Raw genomic sequence first — 22,988 nt, 5'->3', positions numbered from 1 at the left:
GACTCAAGTCATTCATTTTCAAATAGACAGTCAATTGTTTAAAATACATAATTGGCAATACATTCTTTTTTTTAAAAATTATTTTACAATATACATATTTGCTTTTACATATTACAGTTCTTTAATCAATGTATAGTAATAATATTCAGGGCTCAAGAGTTGGCTCAGTGGTAAGATGCCTGAGATATAGTATTAGTATCTTAGCTTGATTCACAACACTTAGCTTAGAAGGTGGATGTGATGGTTTATCCTGTATTCCCAGCACTAAAGAGGGTTGCGACTGGAGGTTCTCTAAAACTTGCCATCCCAGGAATCCATCTGCAAATTTGTGGTCCAGGTTCACTGTGAGATCCTGTCTCAAAAATAAGATAGAAATGAACCAATAAACACACTTAATCTCAATTCTAGCCTTCAGACACACGTGCAAACCATACATAATGCACACACAGTCTAGACAGTTGTGCTTTCAAGCCATCCAAACATAGTCCTTACCATGCATGGGATTCATGGTTTATAGTTATTTAGAACTGTGTCATGGAAGTTGCAGACCTTGGATGAACTACTTGCTAAGGAAGTCAAGAGATTAACTACTGTAGACTTGTTCCTTCTCCACAACTTCACAACTGCCCTTCCTATTCTGGGCAGTTCCATTCCTTTTCCTGCCATGAGAGTGGCTCATTTAAGTCTCTGAAAGTGAGAAATGATATTTGTCTAGATGCTTAATTTTTGTTTTTAGTGAGTTTGATTCTTAAATTTAAAACATTTCACATGGTCAGAGAGCACCTTAGCATAGAGCTACAAGCCAAGCTCAATCTTTTAAAACATAACATTTTACTATTGAAAATAATTTTTGATGACTGCATTTTTGCACTATTAAACATCAGGAACCACAAATTATTCTTCTTTGATGCCCAGCAATTAAAACTGATTTTGTAGAGGATCGATCTTCTGAGCATGGTCTTGAGAATGTTGGGTTAGAGAGGCTAAATCAAACCAAATGAAGAAAACAGAAGGAAGAGGACAAGAAGAAGTAGAGGGAATCTTCACCCTCAACTGGTGACTCCTATTCTCAGTCTGGACTCCATGATATTTTCAAGAATACTGCGTAGTTGAACCACAGCTTGTGCTGGAATCTCACTATTCATGTTCAACTCACACACCTGAATGAAAAGGTGAAAATGAGAGCAGACTGTACATATTAGTAACAATGTCTGCCACAGACCGGGAAAGAGGAAGAAAGGGTCTGTTAAGTTGTGTTCTCCGCCTCTGGTACTTTGAGAGTCACTGGGAGAGTCTTCTTAAAGAAGAATGGGAACTGGAAGGTCTTCAGGGGCTTGCTCATGGTAAGAGAGGCCCTGAGCCTGAAGTCAAACCAAGAATCCTAGCCTCACTGCTCACCTGACCTCAGAGCAGGTTTCTGTCGTCTGATGATATTATGGGAACTTTTATAATGTAAACTATCTATAGATGATGAGAAAGTATGCATCTCTGAAGCCAGCACTCAAACACACAGACATATACAAACAGACAGGTATACAACAATAGAGACAATTCTTTCCACAATCACACTTACAAGAGCAGATGGGTATCTGTATATTAACATCCTGTGCTATTTGAAAATTTTCTTTTCCCACCTATGTCATTCATTCTGCTAAAAAACAAATCACTACACTCATTTATAATGTACTGTGACTATATTGATTTACCCCACTACCCTCTTCCCTCTTTCTCTCACTCCTTTGACCCTTCTGGCCTCTCCTACTCTCATGTCTCTTCTCTTCTCTTCTCTTCTCTTCTCTTCTCTTCTCTTCTCTTCTCTTCTCTTCTCTTCTCTTCTCTTCTCCTCTCCTCTCCTCTCCTCTCCTCTCCTCTCCTCTCCTCTCCTCTCCTCTCCTCTTCTCTTCTCTTCTCTCCTCCCTCCTTTCCTTATTTACTGCACCAACTCTGCTTCTTTTGTCTGCTCATCCGGAAGCAGGATTACAGGGTCACAGCATCTTGTGTAATTTTCTGTGGGGCCCTCAGATTTTAATAGAACCACTATCCATTTCCACAGCACAGGCATCCCTTTCCTCCATTCCCATAACACTTGGTGTCATTCTTTCCTTGGGTAAATGGCACTCATATCATTGGTTACAGGCAACCAATTCTTTTGAGTTTAAGATCCATTTCTGTGGTTGTTAGAAATGTTAGCTTTATGCTACCTCTTCTGCCCACATGCCCAGGTCAAGGTAAAGCATCCCAATCAGAGCATGGAGGGCAGAATAATGTGTGATCATGAGAATATCACCTCTCAACTCTGGGTTCCTAGAGCTATCTGTTAACCTCCTTACTCAGAACTTAGAGAAGTGAGAGAAAGGAGAGTTCCTTGGAAAGAAAAATTAAACTGTTCTCTTGGATGACAAATACAATCTTATAACTTTTAACAGGGGGTAGGGAGGTTTCTATGACAGTATTTATTATTCAATATGAGAAATATAATTATTAAAAATAACCATTTGAATCAAAGTCTCATATAAACTACACAAGAACTAGACCACTGGGCTAAATCACAGAATTGGATGAGAACTTTTTAAAAATACACTGTTTTAATTAGGGGTATTTACTTCTGTGTGGGTAGTGTAGTGCTCATAGAGTCAAAAAGAGAGCACAAAGTCCTCTAGACTCACATGTGGTTCTGAGCTGCCTGCGTCTTCTAAAGTTTATAATCTTCTTTGGCTTCTTCAGGTACTGATTCAGGTCAAAAGACAAGATTACTCTAGCTTAGTGTGATGATCTACATTTTTTTTCAGGTAAAAGCACATCCTAAATTTCAAAGCAACTATAATGGGGCTGTGAAAAATCAAGATTTTGACACACTAGAACCCTTCATCTGGTTATAAACACAGAACTCAGAATCCATAACTAAAAAAAAAGAAAACAAAAGAAATGTGTGTGGCAGCAAACCAGGTATACCATATAGGGAATGTGGAGACTGAACAACCACTGGGACTCACTGGAAAATCAGATAATCCAGTCATTGAGATCTAGGCCCTCAGATAGAATTTGTCTCAAAACAAGTTGTGCAGATTGCTAGAGAAATGTTTCACTGTAAACACAAACACATGTACAGAGAGTAGTAAGAGAGAAAGAGTGAGAGTAAGAGAGACTGAGACAGAGGTAGGTAGACAGAGAGATTAAAGGAAACAGGGAGAAACACTAATAAATAAACACAACACAACAGGAAAAAGAAATTTGAATAAACATTTGGTCATGCAAGGATTACTACACACTATACCTGGATAGGAAATCACTACGTGTGATATGGAGAGGCAGTGAAGACACAGAGAAGTCCAGTCTTCCATGTTTCTCTGAGCAGGCTCTTCTGTGACCTGGATTTCTAAGTGCTCTCAGCGCCCCCTGCTGGTCCTGTGTTCCCCAAATAGAGGTTTGTGTCTGAGCTCACAGTAGCATTCACTCACTGTGTCTCTTGCACAGTAATACATGGCTGTGTCCTCAGACTTCAGACTGCTCATTTCAAGGTACAGAGTGTTCTTGGCATTTTCTCTGGAGATTGTGAACCGGCCCTTCACAGCGTCCGCATAGTAGATGTAGCTACTACCGCTACTAATGTATGCGACCCACTCCAGCCCCTTCCCTGGAGCCTGGCGGACCCAGTGCATTCCATAGTCACCAAAGGTGAATCCAGAGGCTGCACAGGAGAGTTTCAGGGACTTTCCAGGCTGCACTAATCCTCCACCAGACTCTAACAACTGCACTTCACACTGGACACCTGTAAACACAAAGAATTCTGGTAAGAAAACTGATGCAGAAGAATATTTTTTTTCTAATTTTCATGTCCACACAACACATAGCATCTCATATTTATGAATTACCTTTTAAAATAAGAACAGAGAAAACCAATATGAGCCCTAAGTCCATGGTATGTGGCCTGTGTTCAGTGCTGACCCCTGAGTGGGAGGACTTGTGAATCCAGGGCTGGTCTCCTCTGCCAGAGCTGCAGAGTCAGGGCAGCGCTTGTTTTAAAGGGCAAAAGAAGCCTTATTTGCATATCTTCCTGCTATAGCACACTCTGTATTTGGATCTGGAAGAACGCAGGAACCAGAGCAGATATAAGACATCATATACACAGGTGAGAGTTATAGAAAATGAAGCATTAATGTAGCTCTCTTTAAACATTTTCCTTGTTAGGAATTCACTACACTCTTTTTAGTTCCCCTTTCCCCATATGCATGGAAAATGTTATGTGTCCACACTGTCATGTCTTTTTAGGATCAACGTGAAATTTAAAAGCTCTATACACAGCTGTGTATCTAGATATTAACTCAGTCTGTCACTCTGTCTCTGCTGTACATGGTTTCTTCCTGAGGTGAATCCCGATAGGATCACTTGAAACTTTTCTGAATTCTACTCAGTACTGAGAAGTGCTGTCATATGCCACAAAGAATTTTTCAAATGATACACTCCTTGTTCTGTCTGTCTTCCTCTCAGTGATTGCTATGGATACATATTTGTATTTACAGCACATAGTTGTTCATGTCCTGAAGTTCTCCCTATGATCACTTTCTATCCCCCAATCTGCCTTTCCCACCTCAATACCAGGCGACACATGGCTGACTTCTTAGGTCCCTTTTATTTCTCCATATTTATATTTTTATCATAATGGGAACATTTAATAAGTGTTTATAACCAAACACAAAACTTTTGCATCAATTTTGTGTTTTCAGAGGCTTTGTTTTTATTTTCCCAAATTCTCATGCTTTGCTTTCTAACCACTCAGTCCATTTTGCTCACTACACCCAACTTTTCCTTTGAAAACCCCTGTATTACCCTGTGCTTTTTCCCTCTTGTCCTCTACTCAAGATTTCTTTATCCCAAATACGGCCAAGTCAGACAAAACCCTGATACAGATGGGGCCAAAAATTCCTTGGTTGTACTTCTTATTGAGGAGCAGTTGGAAATATATTTTTCAAGACAAGATATATAGTCATTTTTTATGTTATTGTCACTGGTACATCTCCTATGTTGTAGTCTTTGGGTTTACATACATGCAGATATGGGCATCACTAACCGTTCTTAAGTAAATATAAGGTTGGTAGGGACCCAAATTTGGAAGATGTGGGAGGAGCTGGGTGGAAAACCTCACACATAGGGATCCTAAACAGAAAGCATAAAGAAAATTAGTAAAAAACTGTATATCTGAGGCTTAAAAAATTCAGAAAGCAAATGATTAAGGAATATTGGTAAATATCAAATAACTTGGTAGGCAACTTTATCTGGGACCATCCTCCATCCAGCTAAGAACTGGTGGGGTCCTTCAATTATGTATGAAAAATCTATTCGTAGATAAGCCTATAAATGATTTGTAAAATATCTTTTCACATTTAGTTAGCTGTTACTTTACTGTAAGATGACAATATCTCATCATCAATCAGAATCAGGGGAAAACATCATTCTTGCCGTACCATTTCAGGGCTCATACTCAGGAACAGTTATTCTGGTGTTAGATTATACATTGTGTGTCTTCTAGGTATTCCCTTTTCTTTGAAATTGTCTATAACGAATCAGAGGACATAGAGAAGAGAAGAGAAGAGAAGAGAAGAGAAGAGAAGAGAAGAGAAGAGAAGAGAAGAGAAGAGAAGAGAAGAGAAGAGAATAAAAGAGAAATTCAAGGTCATCTGTATACACAGATGAGGTTATTTCCTAACCTCATCACTTCCCAGGTCCTTCCTCTTTTCCAACTTTTTCCAATCCCATAAAAGGCAGAGCTTTATGGTGATTTAAGGGGTCAGCCTCATGGCATTAATTTTTAAACAGAAAACAAATGGTTTAAAAGTATAATTGATAATATGTTTTATCATAGAAAAAAATATTATATAAAGCATGTATTTGTCTTATAGTTTAAAATGTTTTATTAATGTGCACAAAATATAGCAACAAAATTCAGGACTGATAGTATAGCTCATGATTAATACACATACCTCCTAATTTGAGTACCTTAGTTGTATTCTAAGCACTTCACTATGAATCTGGGTGTGATGGCATACCCATAACTGGGGAGGTGGTGACAGAAAACTCTCTGTGACTTGCCATCCCACCATTCTACCTGAACCTCCAAGCTCCAGGTTCAGTGTGAGACTCTCTCAACAAATAAGATAGATGTCAACTGAGGGATACTCTCAGGTTCAACTTCTGATGTCCACAACCATGTGCAAACATACACTGTGACAATTACTGTTTCCATTCATTCAAACATTTCCCTACCCCTCTCTTGAACTTTGTAGCTATTTAGAAGCAAATCATGGAAGCTGTAGACAAAGACTGACTTGCTTGTTATTCTGAAAAGTGGTATCCTCCAACAAATTGCCCTGCCAATGTGATAAACTAAATGTGTGTAAAACCTAAGAAAACTTTAAAAGAAATCCTAGACACAAAAGAACAGAGTTAAGCATGGTTAGGTAGTGGCATTTTCTTGAGTTGGCTCTGCTTGCTCAAAGCAAGCAGAGGCATGGCTCTTTTAAGGGAGGTTTTCCTGATTCAGAGTGAGTAGAAAAACCATGGCTTTGAAATGCAGGCTTTCTGGGTTGTGCTGCCAGTGCAACTTCTGACTCTTTCTGGATGTCCGGCTATGGAGCATTAAAATAGGTCACAGCGTTGGTGAGAGTGCTACAGCTTGCTTAATGGCAACTTAAACTCGCTGTGTGGCTAGAAATGGAGCAGTGAGCATGGCTTTTAGAGACAACCACCAGTTCTGCCATGTCAAACTGGTTGGGGCAAGTGGGCAGTGCCTATTTTCCCCTAGGAATGGCGTAGCTTAAGTTTATAAGAAGTGCTTAGCTATTTAAAAAGTGCTTCTCAAAGTAAGTATTACAGATATACAATAGGTCAGATTCAGACATAAAGGACCTCTAAATGGGTCACAGTAAGAAAAAGCATATAGAGAACTGAAAAATGTAATGTGTAATTAAGTAATATAGGTCAATAGAGAGTCATCTATAACAGTCAAACTTGTAGTCATGTTAGTTTCAGATGGATAGGGATTCTTCAAATTTTTCAAAGACTTCAGAATATGGCATTTCAAGTGGGCAAACATTACCAACCAATACACAAATGCATTGAAATGTCCATATGAGAGTCCCATGAAATAATTGTGCTAATCTAAACTGTGAGACACATTTCTTTAGATTGTGAATGTCAAATGGAATCTAAGAATATCAGAGCTTTGTATTTGGGATTATAATAATTCTATCAGTCATGAGACTTTTCAATATTTATCACTGAGACAAATATGCATTAAATTCTCAAATGGTAGATAGAAGAGTCGATAAACTGCTTTTTACAATGTTTATCAGTGAGGATGTGATGACCATGCTCTGTATGAGAGTAACAAATGACAGAAGTGTTCTCACATTATAGTGAGAGCCTTGATCATCTTGATCATCTTGGCAGAGTCCTCATCCCATCAAATCAGTGAGACCACTCCCTCTTTAATCACTGGACGTGATCCTGAGTTTTCCATTCTGACCTTCTTTCACTGATGAGATGAAGTCATCTTAAACATAGCCTGCATTAAATGCACTCTAGACTCAGTTTTGTTTCTATTGTTTCTATACAGAGTGTCAAACATATTTGGTGACTGTGTACTGAATAAACTTCATTGGCATTATCATTCATTGAGTGAAACTCTGCAGTGACACTGAAGCAGAGACAGAACCTTGGTCTTGGAATCCTTTGGGACACTTGTGTCCTAAGGACTGCTTTCTTACATTGCTAAAATTCTTTATAAATAAATTCAGAAGCATAGAAACATTCAATTATCCCCAACATCTCCTACATCAGGAAGGTTTGTAGTACTGAGAGTCCCACCTCCCTCTCTCATTTATCTTAAAGGATGCATACTTTCCTTATTGAAACACATATGCAATGCATTTTTTTTTCCATTTTGTCTCTCAGAAGGTTCTAACAAGAAGTAATTTAATAAAGTTACTGAAAATAAGAACCACTTTCTATTTTCAGACATGAAGTAGCCAGGGAAGATATGATAGAAGACCCTGATCCTGGGCTTTTATCAAAAAGACTACCTGCCATGTCTGCAGGAGAATAAGCTGTCTTAATTTGGGTTACTGTTGCTGTAATATATTTTAGACACACAACCTGGGAAGGAAAGTTGTTATTTGACTACAATTCTACATCTCTGTTCATCATAACAGGGAGTTACGAGAGGTAATCAAGCAGTCTAGGAACCTGGAGACAGGAGCTACTCTGATATCAGCACAGAATGTTGGAACTGTGTTCCAAACATGTTTGCTCTTTAGGGAAATGACAAATTGAAAGCACAGAAAAGTCTACTTACTTGAGGTTTCAGTGTTATAACCCAATGGTTCTTGCCAGTGTAGTTGTGGATCCTGCATAAGGTTCCCATATTTGGTTAATATACTGAAACTGAAGCTTTCAGCCCATGTAGAATCCTCTGGTATAATTTGGGAGCACATCAACTCAGAGTGTGGTCACAGCAGGAGTCTCCTTCTTCATCAGATACTTGTTTCTATTTTTGTTTTTTTTATTTAGAAATATATATATATATTTATTCTTTTTTAATTAAAATTTCCACCTGCTCCCCGTTTCCCATTTCCCTCCCCCTCCCCCCAAATATTCCCCCCTCCCCCCACTCCCCTCCCCCTATCCCCACTCCTCTTCTCCTCCCCCCACACCATTCCCCCTCCCTCTCGATACTGAAGAGCAGTCAAATTCCCTGCCCTGCGGGAAGACGAAGGTCTTCTATCTACATCCAGGAAGGTGAGCATCCAAACAGGCTAAGCTCCCACTCTGAATCTCTAGGAGCACACAGGAAATGAGAATAATAAGCATATGCTGAATTTAGTTCATCACTCACAGATCTGAAAACTAGAAACACAAAATTCGTGGACCATTCACTTTGGTCAAATATGTGCTTTTCATAGACTCTTGTGAAATGACAACCTGCTGATGCCTCCTTTCTTTCACTAGGATACTGTGAATGAAAGCTTGAAGGAACCGAGATGACCAGTGAAAATTAGTAGTGAGGTAAACATTTGTGATTCATATGAGTTAAGCACACATTCTGGGTCTCCATTGCTCAGGGATTGAGCGTCAAGAAAATGGGTCACATAATGAGGATCTTTGTCTTGTAAACAGCTCAGGCAGCTTTTGGGACCTATCTTGGATAGGATAGGTGCAAGAGTTGGTAGGTGCATTCTAGTTTAAGACAATTAAGATTTGATCAAGAAAGTCTCCTGAAAAATCAAAAATAGGAGTGGATACGATCCAATGATTTATAACAGCTCTGTTGCAGTTTCCTCTAAGTTTTACATCCAGAATATCTTCAAGACTGCTGACTCTGATGATCCAACCTCATAGAATTCTCTAGGCCAGTCTTGGCCATAATCCTATATTTTCCTTGGGTCCACATAAGTTTGTAAGTGCCCCAATCATCAGGAAGTAGCCTGGAAAACTATATCTGCTACCAAAATTTGGATTATGAATGTTTGTCATTGTTTGGAGTGCTTGTTACAAATTATTATTGATAGTGGTCAGAAAGAAGCTTTACCAAGAAGATTAGTTTCAGGGTTCTTGATTTGAAAAGAGAAAAAGCAGATTACTGTGGGATAGGTGGAGTAACCAGAGTAGGAAAATTCTGAGAGGAGGAAAGACAGAGATGTAGTCATAAGGCAGATGGAGAGGAAGCAAGATGAGAATTCCTTACTGAGAAAAGGTACCAAGCAATGTGGCTAAACTTAGACAAGAATTATGGGATAATTTAAGATGAAAGAACTAGTTAATAATAATCATGAGCTAACAGGGCAAACAGTTTAAATTAACATAACCTCTGTGTATTTTGGGGGGACTGTTTGAGTGCGGGAGCAGGCAAGACAGGAACTTCCATCAAAACTTCCCTTTTTATTTACTTTAGTATTTCAGTCTTACATCTTACCTCCTCAGGTTCTGGAGTGTTCTTCCTGTCTACTGCTCTCCAACTAGACACATTTACTTTGCAAATGTTAACAAATTGTAAAATCTTCTGTCTTTGGTTCTCAGAAGACATCCACTATCAAATATTTTAGAGTTGATTAAGTAAGACCTGTTAGAAATTGAGAAGAAATTGCAAAAATTGCAAGTTTCAGGCATAAATCTTTCCACATAACAGTTTTCAGTTACTCCGTCATTTACCACTCTTGTTGAATCTGTGAAGCTGTGTTGTGAAGGAAAGTCTCCATTCTTTCTTAGAAACATTGTCCTCACATGTGTGGATGGACCTGATGATGGCAGAGCAGTACAGAGAAGGTACAATCACTTTGGAGAAATTGCCCTGGTTTTTGCCTACTTCTTTCACATCTCTGTGTAATGGTTGAACAGATGACCAGAGAACCATTTTCATGCTATTTCCCCAGAGCAGCAATATCACTTAGATACACAGAAGATAGGAGGGAAGAAAAGAAATAATTATGTTAACAGAAAATTCATTGCACTCATTAAAGTATGCTGGAAATACAAAATCTAAATGCTAACAGATCCATAGAAAAGAAGCAAAGAAAAGATACAGTACCCACAAGCAGGATAGGATATGTTTGCTTATAAGCGAACCTCAGTAAGGGTCACTAGATACATTCTTCTCACAGCCTCAGTGCTGGAGCCTCACATACATTTCATTAGAAGCAGCACAGTTGAGTTAGTGGGTTTCATAATTTGCATGAGGATAACGGTCAGTGTGAAGGTCATTGGGCTTCATGTGTCACTGACCCTGCCTGGTTAATTTATTGGCTCTAACTTGAATCCCACATAGTGATTAAATTAGAGTCTTACTTAGTTTCTGCACTGAGTCTAGAATTCCAAAATTTCAGGGATTTTTGCTTTTTCAGTATCTGATCCTGCTCTTCATACAGAATTTTCTGCCCTGAGGCCGGGCGGTGGTGGCGCACGCCTTTAATCCCAGCACTTGGGAGGCAGAGGCAGGCGAATCTCTGTGAGTTCGAAACCAGCCTGGTCTACAAGAGCTAGTTCCAGTACAGGCTCCAAAGCCAAAGAGAAACTCTGTCTCAAAAAAAAAAAAAAAAGAATTTTCTGCCCTGTGTGATGCCCTGCATTTTGTTCAAGTGAGAGTATATACTATATTAAAAAATACATTTACAATGGGACTTTTGAAAAAGCTCTGTTGTTCAAACTCTAATCACACAAGACCAAAGAAATTTGTTTAGTACTCTGTAATTACAAAAATCAGAAGATATATTAGTCAGCTAACAATCAAATATATGGTAAGTGGAGACAGAATGATCATTTAAACTCACTGGCCAACCAGTCTAGGCAGTTGTTGAGATCCATGACCAGTGACGGAATTCATTTCAAAATTATCATGTATATTGTATATTTACAGAGAAAGAAATCTCATGACAAAATGTACACAGACAGATAGACACAGTCACAGACACAAATATACACACAGATACATACAAATACAGATATTGGTCTAGAGAAATACTATAATAAACAATAAACACACAGACTCACATCTCTGCAGAAAACTGAAATTTGAATCAATAAATTTGAATGAATAAACCTTTGTGCACTTCAAGTATTCCTATACACTACACCTGTAGAGAGAATACCTGAATGTGATATGAAGAAGCAGTCCAGACAAAGAGGAAGGAGTCCATTACTGTATGCGAAGGTCTCTCTGTGTTCTCAGTGCCCTCTGTTTGTCCTGAATTCACTGCAGGGAGGTTTGTGTCTGAGCTCACAGTAACATCCACCCACTGTGTGTCTTGGGCAGCATCTGAAATGATTTGTGTTAGTGCTGGGGAGTCTCTTTTGGCTCTTAGTACCGCTTGCACATCCCAAGGTCTATGTAGGAAAGTTTTGTGCAGGTTCACACTAGAGTTCCATCACTGTGTCTGGTAGAGTAATATATGGCTGTGCCCTCTGTTTTCAGACTGTTCACTTTTAAGGAAATTGACACTTGGAGGTGTCCCTGCTGATGGTGACTTAGGATTTGAGAACTGAATTATTCATAATACCATAGTATTCCCATGAACTCCAGACCCTATCTTGGAGTCTGATGAACCCAGTGTATATGACAGCTGGTTAATGAGAACACAGACACAGTGAAGGTGAGAGACAGGGTCTGGGTCTGTGATGGCCGAACCAGGTCAGGTCCTGACTCCTTCACCTGGACCTGGAACAGGTCACCTGGGGACAAGCTATATAATCATCGGTCATACATTCCAAACATGGTGTACCTGGGTCTCTTTCCTTAAACACTTCCAGGTTGGAAAGTTCATGAGGCAGAGGAGCAGAACAAGGACAGTCATGCTCTGTTGGAGGCTCCAGTGAGAAGGAGATGGGACTTCTCATATTGAATAATAAATACTGTTGTTGAAAACTCAAATTACCATTTGAATCAAGGTCTTACATAAACTACACAAGAAATAGATCATTGGACTAAATCACAGAATTGGATGAGAACTTTTAAAAAATATACTGTTTTAATTAGGGGCATTTACTTTTGTGTGGGTAGTGTAGTGTTCATGGAGACAAACATAGAGTCCTCTAGACTCACTTGTGGTTCTGAGTTCCCTATGTCACCTAGGGTTTTAATCTTCTTTGCCTTCTTCAGGAACTGATGCAGGTCAAAAGACATGATCACTCTAGCTCAGTATGATGATCTGAATTTTGTTCAGGTAAAGGACATCCTATATTTAAAAAGCAGCTATTATGGGGCTGTGAAAATCAAGTTTTTGACACACAAGAACCCTTCAGTTAGTTCTAAACACAGAACTCAGAATACATAAGTGAATAATAAATAAAGAACTAAGGAAGAATGGAAGGAAGAAAGGAAGGAAGAAAGGAAGGAAGGAAGGAAGGAAGGAAGGAAGGAAGGAAGGAAGGAAGAAAAAAATGGGTGTGATATCAAACCAGGTATACCATGTATGTAATGTGGAGACTAAGAAATCACTGCGAATAACTGTAAAATCAGACAATCCAGTGGTTGAGATCCAGGCCCATGGAGATAGAATTTGTCTCAAAACAAGTGTTACAGGTTCTTAGAGATTTGCGTCATATGTCAACATACACATACACACACATACGGAGAGCAAGAGAGATTGAGAAAGACACAATGATATAAAGGGTAATAGGGAGAAACACTATAATAAATCAGCACACACAACACAACAGGAAACAGAAATTAGAATAAACATTTGATCATTCAAGGATTACTACACATTATAACTGTAGAGAAAATCCCTAAGTGTGATATGGAAAGGAAGTGCAGACACAGAGAAGTTCAGTTTTCCATGTTTTTCTGAACAGGCTGTTCTGTGACCCAGATTTCTAAGTGCTCTCCGCGCCCCCTGCTGGTCCTGTGTTCTCCACAGAGGTGTTTTTGTCTTAATTCTCAGTAGCATTCATTCACTGTGTATCTTGTACAGTAATACATGGCTATGTCCTCAGATCTCAGACTGTTCATTTCCAGGTACAGGTGTTCTTGGCGTTGTCTCTGGAGATTGTGAACCGACCCTTCACAGAGTCCACATAGGAGGTGCTACCACCACCAGTATTAATATATGCGACCCACTCCAGCCCCTTTCCTGAAGCCTGGTGGACCCAGCTCATCCAGTATCTACTGAAAGTGAATCCAGAGGCTGCACAGGAGAGTTTCAGGGACTTTTCAGGCTGAACTAAGGCTCCTCCAGACTCCAGCAATTGCACCTCACACTGGACACCTGTAAACACAAAGAATTCAGGTTAGAAAACTGACAAAGACATTTTTTTCTTTCTAATGTGCACACAATACACAGCCTCTCATCTTTATGAATTACCTTTTAAAATAAGGACAAATAAAACCAATATGTGCCCTAAGTCCATGGTGAGTGGCCTGTGTTTAGTGCTGAACCCCAACTGGGAGGACTTAGGAATTCAGGACAGGTCTCTGCCAGAGCTGCAGGGTCAGGACAGGTCTGGTTTTTATGGGCAAAAGAAGCCATATTTGCATATCTTCCTGCCTTAACAGGCTCTGTAGTTGGACCTGGCCAGAAGGCAGTACTCCGAGCAGGTATAAGACATCATATACAATGATGACAGTTAATGATACTGAAGCATTAATGTAGCTTTGTGTACATAATTTCCATGTTAGGGATTCACCATACTTTATTTACTTCCCTTTTCCCCATATGCATAGAAAACATTGTATTTCCACACTGTCATGTATCTTTAGGATCAATATGAAATAGAAAACCTCCAAACAAAGCTGTGTTTCTAGATATAAGCTCTGTTTGTCCCTCTGTTTCTGCTTGGCATGGCTTCTTCTTGAGGTGAATCCTGACAGGAACACTTGAAACTTTTTTGAATTCTACTCAGTTCTAAGAGGTGCTATCATACGCCCTATGGAATTTTGCAAATGATACATTTCTTGTTCTGTCTGTCTTCCTCTTAGTGGAAACATATTTGTATTTTCAGCACTTAGTTGTCTGCATCCTTAAGTTCTCCCTATGATCACTTTGTACTTCCCACTCTGCCTTTTCCACCTCAATACCAGGCAACACATGGCTGGCTTCATGTTGTCTAAATTCACTTTTATTTCTGCATATTTATATTTTCATCATAATGTGGGCATTTCATAAGTGTCTATAACCAAACACAAAACTTCTGCATCAATTTTGTATTTTCAGAAGGTTTTGTTTTTGTTTTCGCAAATTCTCATGTTTTGCTTTCTACCCACTCAGGAACTCTTTCTCACTACACCCAACTTTTCCTTTGAAAACCCTTGTATTACCCTGTGATTTTTAACTTCGTCCTTCACTTAAGATGTCTTTTCCTGTCTTGACTTACATTCTAGTTCCAAGCCTACACAACAGAAGTTTCAAACACACAGTCTGTATTCTCTATAAGGCAGAAAATGTCCTTCCCAATCTTCAATATGTTGTATGATATAAGATTCCAGTATCATTCAAGTTCCTCCAATTCTCAACTGATGAAGGGGAGGTGGGAAGAATGTAATGAGTGGAGCACAGGGAGGGGTGCTGTGAAATGCTGTCTTCTGGACATGACATGGATATCACAATCATGGATTCATAATGGTTGTTGTTGTCTGTCTAACCCCAAATAGGGACAAGTCAGCCAAAACCCTGGTACAGATAAAGCTGAAAATTCCTTGATTCTACTTCTTACTAAGCAACTGTTCTTAAGTTCTTAATTAAGTATACGGTTGTTAGGGACCCATGTTTGGAAGTTGTTGGAGGAGCTGGGTGGAAAACTTTGCATATAGGGATCCTAAACTGAAAGAATAAAGAAAATTAGTAAAAACTGTATAGCTGAGGGTTAAAAGAAAAATTCAGAAAGCAAATGATTAAAGAATATTGGTAAATATCAAACAACTTGGTAGGCAACTTTATCTGGGACCATCTTTCAATCCAGCTAAGAACTGGTGGAGTCCTTCAATGATGTATAAAAATCTATTTGAATATAATCCTATACATGATTTTTAAAATACTTTTTTTCACATTTAGTTAGCTGTTACTTTACCCTTAGGTAAAAATACCCCATCTTCAATCAGAATTAGGGGAAATATATCATTCTTTCCCTACCCTTTCAGGGCTCATGCTGCAGGTACAGTTATTCTGGTGTCAGATTTTATATATATGTATATATAATATATATATATATATATATACATATACATTTATGTGTATCATATTGGTATCCTCTTTTCTTTAAAATTATCTAGAATGAATCAGAGAACATACTGAAGAGAAGAGAAAACCAAGGGCATTTCTATAAACAATTGTTACTTCTTTTCTACTCCAGAGGAAAAATTTTGCCTATGCCTATTTATTTATTAATTTATTTACCTTAATGTGAATATGTGAAGCCTTTTAATTCATATTGGTAGGCTTTCATAAAATGTTCTGGATATTCTTGGTCAAAAGTATAAACCTGGTATTAGAATAGTGGTATTGGTTCTGACATATTTTAGGTCCAACAAACTCATTAAAATCTTACCCTATTTATCCATTTCAGGAGCAGCCATGTATGCTGATCCTCACACTGACCCAGGAAAATATGACAGTGGAAACTTTTAGTTCAACATTGAGTGGAGTTATTCAACTCACGGTTATGTATTCTTCTGTCAGGATTCTAAGAATGTTGTCAATGTCGTCTCCGAAGTTTCATCACACACTATTGGTGTTACTACCTGAATTTTAGGAGATGCCTCAGATGAAAAGAATATCATTTCCTTTTTAAACCTGCCCCCAGTCTGTCATGCATTAACATTTAACCCACAGTCAACATGACTTCTCTGAAGACACTTGTCTAGCTCATACATGAGACACCTGCTGTTTATTTGTTTAAAACTTTCTCCCTGCTCATACCTAGTCCCCAGCAGTCATGAATTCTGATCCTCAGCCTCACCCTGGGTAACATGAACTGAAGAAGCTGCTTTCTGCTTTGTGTGGAATTATTCAATTCATTGTTATAGTCCTGATATCAAGATTCTAAGAATCTAGACACTTTTGTATCTATCCGAATCTTCAACACTCACTGCTTGTGTCACTGAAGCTGTCCATGATAAACACTGATGATAGAGGGGACAAGGACTGGAGCTGACATCTGGTGAAACATGCAAACTGGAGGCTGAGAATTTTGTGATCTCGGGGTTCAGGACACATCTGAAGAGGAACCAGTCCTTTGTATTTTGATGTGAAATATAAATTTTACAAAGAGAGAAATACATAAAAATTTGAATTGTCAGAAATGATAATGAAGTGAACACTTCTAAGCCCTGGTGGTTTAGGATAAGAAAAGAATGAATATTAACTTTTCAAGATGTTTTGTGAAAGGAACATTAATTCAGGCTACAAATAGTTTTTTCTATCATGTCTACAAAATATTCCAAAAATTACAGATTACTGTAACTTCCTAAGCATACTTAATGAACTTACACTTAACAAGTGTCCTAACTTAAGTCTCCTTTTGAAATACACATTTACACACACACACATAATGTATTGAATGGAATTAAGTGGAAAGGTATATGTAAATACATGGCACATATAAAATTATATGTCAATCTGTCTGACAAGAAGAAACAAATGTATAGCTCAGATGATTTGATTTGTAGGTATGATCCATTGGTTCTAGCTTGGGAAAAATAGGAAGCTTTATAGGCTTCAACTGTTGAGAGGGACCTCAACTGGACCTTTTTGACAGAAAGAAAAATCCTCACATTTTAAAATTAAAGCAAGAGTTTATGCAGCATAGTCTATAACTTCCATATTTCTGAAGTGACCCCTAATGGTCTTGGAACTCCTGTTGGTCCTTTACATCCAGTCCCGTTTCCATGCTCCTCTGAAGAGGGGCTTTCTGCAGGCTCACACTGGATTTCCCTCACTGTGTGTCAGGCACAGTAATACATGTCTGTGCCCTCAGTGTGCAGAGTGTTGCATTTTAAGAGGTGTCCTTGCTGATGGCGACTCAAGATTTGAGAACTGAACTATATTTGTACAGATACAGAGATGCATAGGAAGATGTAAGAGGTGACTTTGTGTCCATCATTTTTGAGTTGATGGAGTAGTAGAAGGCTCTCAATTCTGACACCATGATGAAGAGTAAATATCAGCTCCACGACTCTCCAAGCTAGTGAGTTGCCAGCCCAGCTTCTGGTTTCGGAGTCTTTATTGGTATATAGAATATTAGAGATATACCTACAAATTACATTTTGTGGAAGTGGCAGGTTTGGATCTGATTGACTCAGACCTGGGCTGGCTAGGAACCGTGGAGTCACAATTACTTTCTGAAACAGCAGCAGTTACAGGTGCAGTCATTGTGAAGGTGTTATATACATTGGAGAAAATATGATGATAAAATTCAAGTGAACATGGCAAAAAATAAAAGTTTCAAATATATTTTAGATGACAAATGAAGAATCATTAAAGTCATCTTAAGCTATAACATGCAGAAGCTTCCTTGTTGAGAAAAGTGAGGGGGTAGCAGTTACAAAATTTATAACCACAAAATGTTATATCTTACATATTTAATAGAAACGGAATATATTTTAGCAATGAGAATCCAAATATTATAATTTAAATTTTCTGGATAACTTTGTCTCATATGAATAAATAGGACTCTCTCTAAACTCTCTGAGAATCAGGAAAACATGAGAACTGGTGCCTAACCTTGACCAAATTGCAGCCCAATATTTACAGCATGGTCTTCTCTGATAAAGCCTGCAAATTGGACCGAGTATCCACATCTTCAAATTCATTCTGAATACAAGTATTTCTGTGCTAGGGATTCTTGTCAGAGTGCTCCAGGTTGTGGACAGTAGGTGGAGATTTTAGGATTTCCCATTGGTGAGTGTCAGCAAAGAGATTTAGGATGTTGTCTCCATTGCCCAGGCTTATGGAGCAGTTGGAGGTTGTCTCACAGGTGGACAATAACAACATGAAGATCTTTATATTTCAATTATCTGTTAAATTTAACAGATATATGCTTTGTGCTTATTTTCAATACCATGGGATACAAGAAGATATTGTATAAGAGAGATTTTCGAGACAGGGTTTCTCTGTGGCTTTGAAGCCTGTCCTGGAACTAGCTCTGTAGACCAGGCTGGTCTCGAACTCACAGAGATCCGCCTGCCTCTGCCTCCCGAGTGCTGGGATTAAAGGCGTGCGCCACCATCGCCCGGCGAGACTGATATCTTGGATGAGACAAAAATTTAGGAGTTAAAGGTCCTAACCTTTTATAAGAAGTAGTGGTATTTCAAAAGCAATATTCAATAATCCACATGAGGAATACTTTTTGAAATTTTCTCTATGTATCAAAGCTTCATATAAATTATGGAACACTCACATTGGGTTCTCTTTTGTTATTTAAACATTCATGGAAATTTTATTGATAAATAATACTCACAGTGATCATAATGCTATAGGGTTATTTCTTTTTTTTATTTTTTTATTGAAAAAAAATTTTCCACCTCCTCCCCGCCTCCCATTTCCCTCCCCCTCCTCCCGCCCCTCTCCCCCTTCCTCCCTCCTCTTCTCCTCCCTCTCCAGCCCCAAGAGCAGTCAGGGTTCCCTGCCCTGTGGAAAGTCCAAGGTCCTCCCCACTCCATCCAGGTCTAGGAAGGTGAACATCTAAACTCTCTAGCTCCCACAAAGCCAGAACATGAAGTAGGAGCAAAACCCCGTGCCATTGTCCTTGGCCTCACATCAGCTCTCATTGTCCGCCATGTTCAGAGAGTCCGGTTTTATCCCATGCTTTTTCAGTCACAGTCCAGCTGGCCTTGGTGAGCTCCCAATAGATCAGCCCCACTGTCTCAGTGGGTGGGTGCACCCCTCGTGGTCCTGCCTTCCTTGGGTTCTCTTAACAGTGGATGAGAAAATGAAATATTTTGTTTTTAATTATGTGAGTAGTGTAGTGTGCATGGGGACAAATGGAGACTATGGGTTCTCTAGCTTACAGGTAGGTATGCCTTAAAATTGTGGGTGCCAGAAATTGAAACTGTTTTCCTGCAAGAACAGTATGCTGTCTGAACCTCTGAGTTGCTTCCCGAATGCGCACATGAGCAGTGGCATCCTTCCCTGTTATGTTTGCTGCAGCTCAGTTCTCAATAGTTGAAATACAAAACCAATCTGCATGAATATGGAGAGCCTTGTATCAGTAATAGCCAGGCATCAAGAGGACAAGATGACCACTTACCCTATGCAACTTAAGAAGCTCATCTTAGGAAAAGTAAAATTAAGGAAATCTGATTATGTTTTGGACAGCATAGAGTGGAAGATTAATCAGTTACTTGGGACTGATTATCCCAAATAATGAGTTATACAGAAGTTGACCAAAGTTAATACAAACACATACTGTTTGCATATATGGACAATGTCAGTTTTAAAGTTAGACAGACCCCCCCAAAAAATAACTATTCATTTAGCCTGAGAAACCACTGCTTATAAGTTTGATGGGAAAGCTAATTTACTAAGACACAAATGCATGAAATGGGTTCTGTCAAAAGCGATAATCAGTACTATCCTTCTATGGGAGCTTCTTGGTGTAGAAGGAAACTACGGGTATTTCAGTTTCCAGGGTGTTGTGGGAAAATGACTTTAAACTAGGGAAGTTGTGGATTCTCTATCAAGGTGCAAAAACAAAGAGGACAAATTACAGCTCTTTTAAAGTTCTCTAGCTTATAACTGAACCTAACATCCAACAAGTGTCATAACTGCTGACTCCTTTAAAATATCTGAATATATAATAAAATGTGTGAATATGTATGTATATGTGTGTGTATGTGAAGCATACAACTTTATATGTCATTCTATCTAATAACAAGAAGGAGATTTTTTTCTTACAGGTCTTGTGGGAAAAGCTATTTGTTACAGTATTTGAACAAATAGGAAGTTTATTAGACTATGACAGTGAAGAGTAGCCTCTAGAGAATTTTTTTTTCTTATTTGTGTTTGGAAGAGGAAAACACGGATTCTAATATTGAAACATATTCTCATGCAGCACAGTCTAGAACTTCTTATCTTATTAAGCAACCACATACTGGTTTTGGGAGACAGTGTTGGTTCCCAATACCTCCTGCTGGTAATGAGTGTCTCCATATGGAGGTTTTTGTACAGGCTCACACTGGAGTTCTCTCACTGTGTATCTGGCACAGTAATACATAGCTGTGTCCTCAGTTTGCAGACTGTTAAGTTTTAAGAAAACTTGGCTCTTGGAAGTGTCCCTGGTGATGGTGATTCGGGACTGGAGAGCTGAATTATAATATGTGCTTCCATCACCCAATATTTCTCCCATCCACTCCAGACCCTTTCTTGGAGGTTGGCGGACCCAGTGTACACTACAGCTGGTTAATGAGAATCCAGAGACAGTGCAGGTAAGCGACAGGGTCTGTGAGGGCTGCACTAAGCCAGGTCCTGCCTCCTTCAGTTGTATCTGGGACAGGGCACCTAGGAAGAAGCAGCATCACCATCAGTTAATAACCCATAGATAAAAAACCTGGGTCCCTTTCCTGAAACCCTGAAGTGCTTACAGCTTGGAAATATCACCAGGCAGAGGAGCAGCACCAGGACAGCCATGCTGTGTTGGAGGCTCTAGTCAGAAGGAGATGGGGCCTCTCAGTTTGGCCTTGGATTTCATTCTGAGCTTGGGGACTGTTTTGCATTGGGGGAGGTCCCAGAGTGCATAAAATGAAGCACAGGCAATGTTTCCAATTTCTCCTCCAGGAAACTGAGATTTGGTTTGTGTGTCTTAGTGGTACTCAATATTCAGCATCAGGAACATTGCTGTGATGCTGTCTGGATTTACAATTCCAGAGAAACAGAGAATATTATGAGTCATACAGTACATGCCTTAGAAGCAAAACATGGAAGTGTTTACATTAACTAGGTCCACATTCATTCAGTGACGGCAGAGGAGGATACCAGGTTCTCAATGGATTTATGTATCTCTGTAACTTCCAGCAGAGAATTTAAATGATATTGTTACTGTTGGTGATCAGAAATCCTGTTTAAGGAACTACTTAAAATTCTTTGTCTTGGTATCTGTGCAATTGTCTCATTCTTATAACTTTTCAGGAAATAACTTGTAAGGAAGCAACTCACACACATTTCATACATGTGATTTCACATGTTTATCTGAAAGGAAATATTTGGGACTGATTTGGATCCCATCTTATTAGTCTCAGATTTCACCTTCTCACTTAGGAACATCCTACCTGGACACTAGTTTTCATTCCTCTTGATTTATGTCAGTCTATCCATGTACTTTCATATCTTTCTCTGTTACTCTTCTCAGTTTGTAGCCAATTCAATGTTCCTAAATATGACTGTGGCTTTGGTCAGTTACGGGAAGCTCAGCTACTCATAACACTTCATAAAAAGCAAAAGCATGCAGCCATGTTTGCGGGTTATGTTCACTGAAGTAATAACAAGACAGAGAACATTAAGTGGTGACACGAAGAGAACTGGAAAGCAGATATGGACATGGAGAACCCTGTGTCTTGTTAATGCAAATCACGAGGGAAGAGAAGTGCAGAGCTGGAACTAACCTGTTCATTCAAGACTCAGGAAATATATATCTAATTTGGCCTTAGAGATGTCACAATTCATGTCCATTATTTTTTTATGCATAGTCTTTTCACTTTTTACTGTGAGTTGCTATGGTACACCTGCTCTTGCCTTTAAGGAGATAGCCATCCTGTGAAAGCACTGATGATCATGTACAGTATCAGTTCAATGTTCCCTATATTTTTGAATGCTTCAGAGTTATAAAAAGCTTTTTTCAGACATGATTCTTAGTATGTTTCTTCTTGGGTTTGTTTGATAATTTCATTGTGGTTACAATTATCTGGGAAGGAGTATCTCAGAAATAAATGCACATTTATTATATTATATTGGGGAACTAGATATAAATCCACTCATTCAATTTTTTTTGTTCTTAGATACTTCAGAGATAATGTCTAAGTTAGGTTTCCATTTCTGTGAGAAGATACCATGACCACAACTGTTATAAGGAAACCACATAATTTAGGGGGCTTTCCTGCAGCTCCAGAAGTTCAGACCATTCTCCTCATGGCAGGAAGAATGGCAGCGTGCAGGAAGTCATGGTGCTGTAAGAATAGCTGAATCTTGGGGTAGGTTGATCCCAAATTTCCTGAGAAATCGCCACACTGATTTCCAAAGTGGTTGCACAAGTTTGCATTCCCACCAGCAATGAATGAGTGTGCCCCTTTCTCCACAACCTCTCCAGCAAAGGCTATCATTGGTGTTTTTGATTTTAGCCATTCTGACAGGTGTAAGATGGTATCTCAAAGTTGTTTTGATTTGCATTTCCCTGATCGCTAAGGAGGTTGAGCATGACCTTAAGTGTCTTTTGGCCATATGAACTTCTTCTGTTAAGAATTCTCTGTTCAGTTCATCAAATGACAAAAGTATCTGTTCAACTATGTTCATAGCAGCCTT

General features: G+C 39.0%; 3 gene segments (V, D, J or C); all 3 read right to left on the bottom strand.

The window, feature by feature from the left end:
* Positions 1–2,386: 2,386 nt before the first annotated feature.
* LOC130883027 (immunoglobulin heavy variable 3-21-like) lies at positions 2,387–3,918 on the bottom strand. The segment is given in 3 exon segments: positions 2,387–2,388; positions 3,449–3,769; positions 3,873–3,918. Coding segments are annotated over 3 exon segments (369 nt in total).
* A 9,573-nt stretch (positions 3,919–13,491) lies between these two features.
* On the bottom strand, positions 13,492–13,893 carry LOC130882525 (immunoglobulin heavy variable 3-74-like). The segment is given in 2 exon segments: positions 13,492–13,751; positions 13,848–13,893. Coding segments are annotated over 2 exon segments (306 nt in total).
* A 6,660-nt stretch (positions 13,894–20,553) lies between these two features.
* Positions 20,554–21,104, bottom strand: LOC130882865 (Ig heavy chain V region PJ14-like). The segment is given in 2 exon segments: positions 20,554–20,975; positions 21,059–21,104. Coding segments are annotated over 2 exon segments (468 nt in total).
* Between the last annotated feature and the right edge of the window lie 1,884 nt (positions 21,105–22,988).

This window comes from Chionomys nivalis, chromosome 10, assembly GCF_950005125.1.
Source record: "Chionomys nivalis chromosome 10, mChiNiv1.1, whole genome shotgun sequence".
NCBI classification, from domain to species: domain Eukaryota; kingdom Metazoa; phylum Chordata; class Mammalia; order Rodentia; family Cricetidae; genus Chionomys; species Chionomys nivalis.
This window is presented reverse-complemented; position numbering and strand designations above follow the sequence as displayed.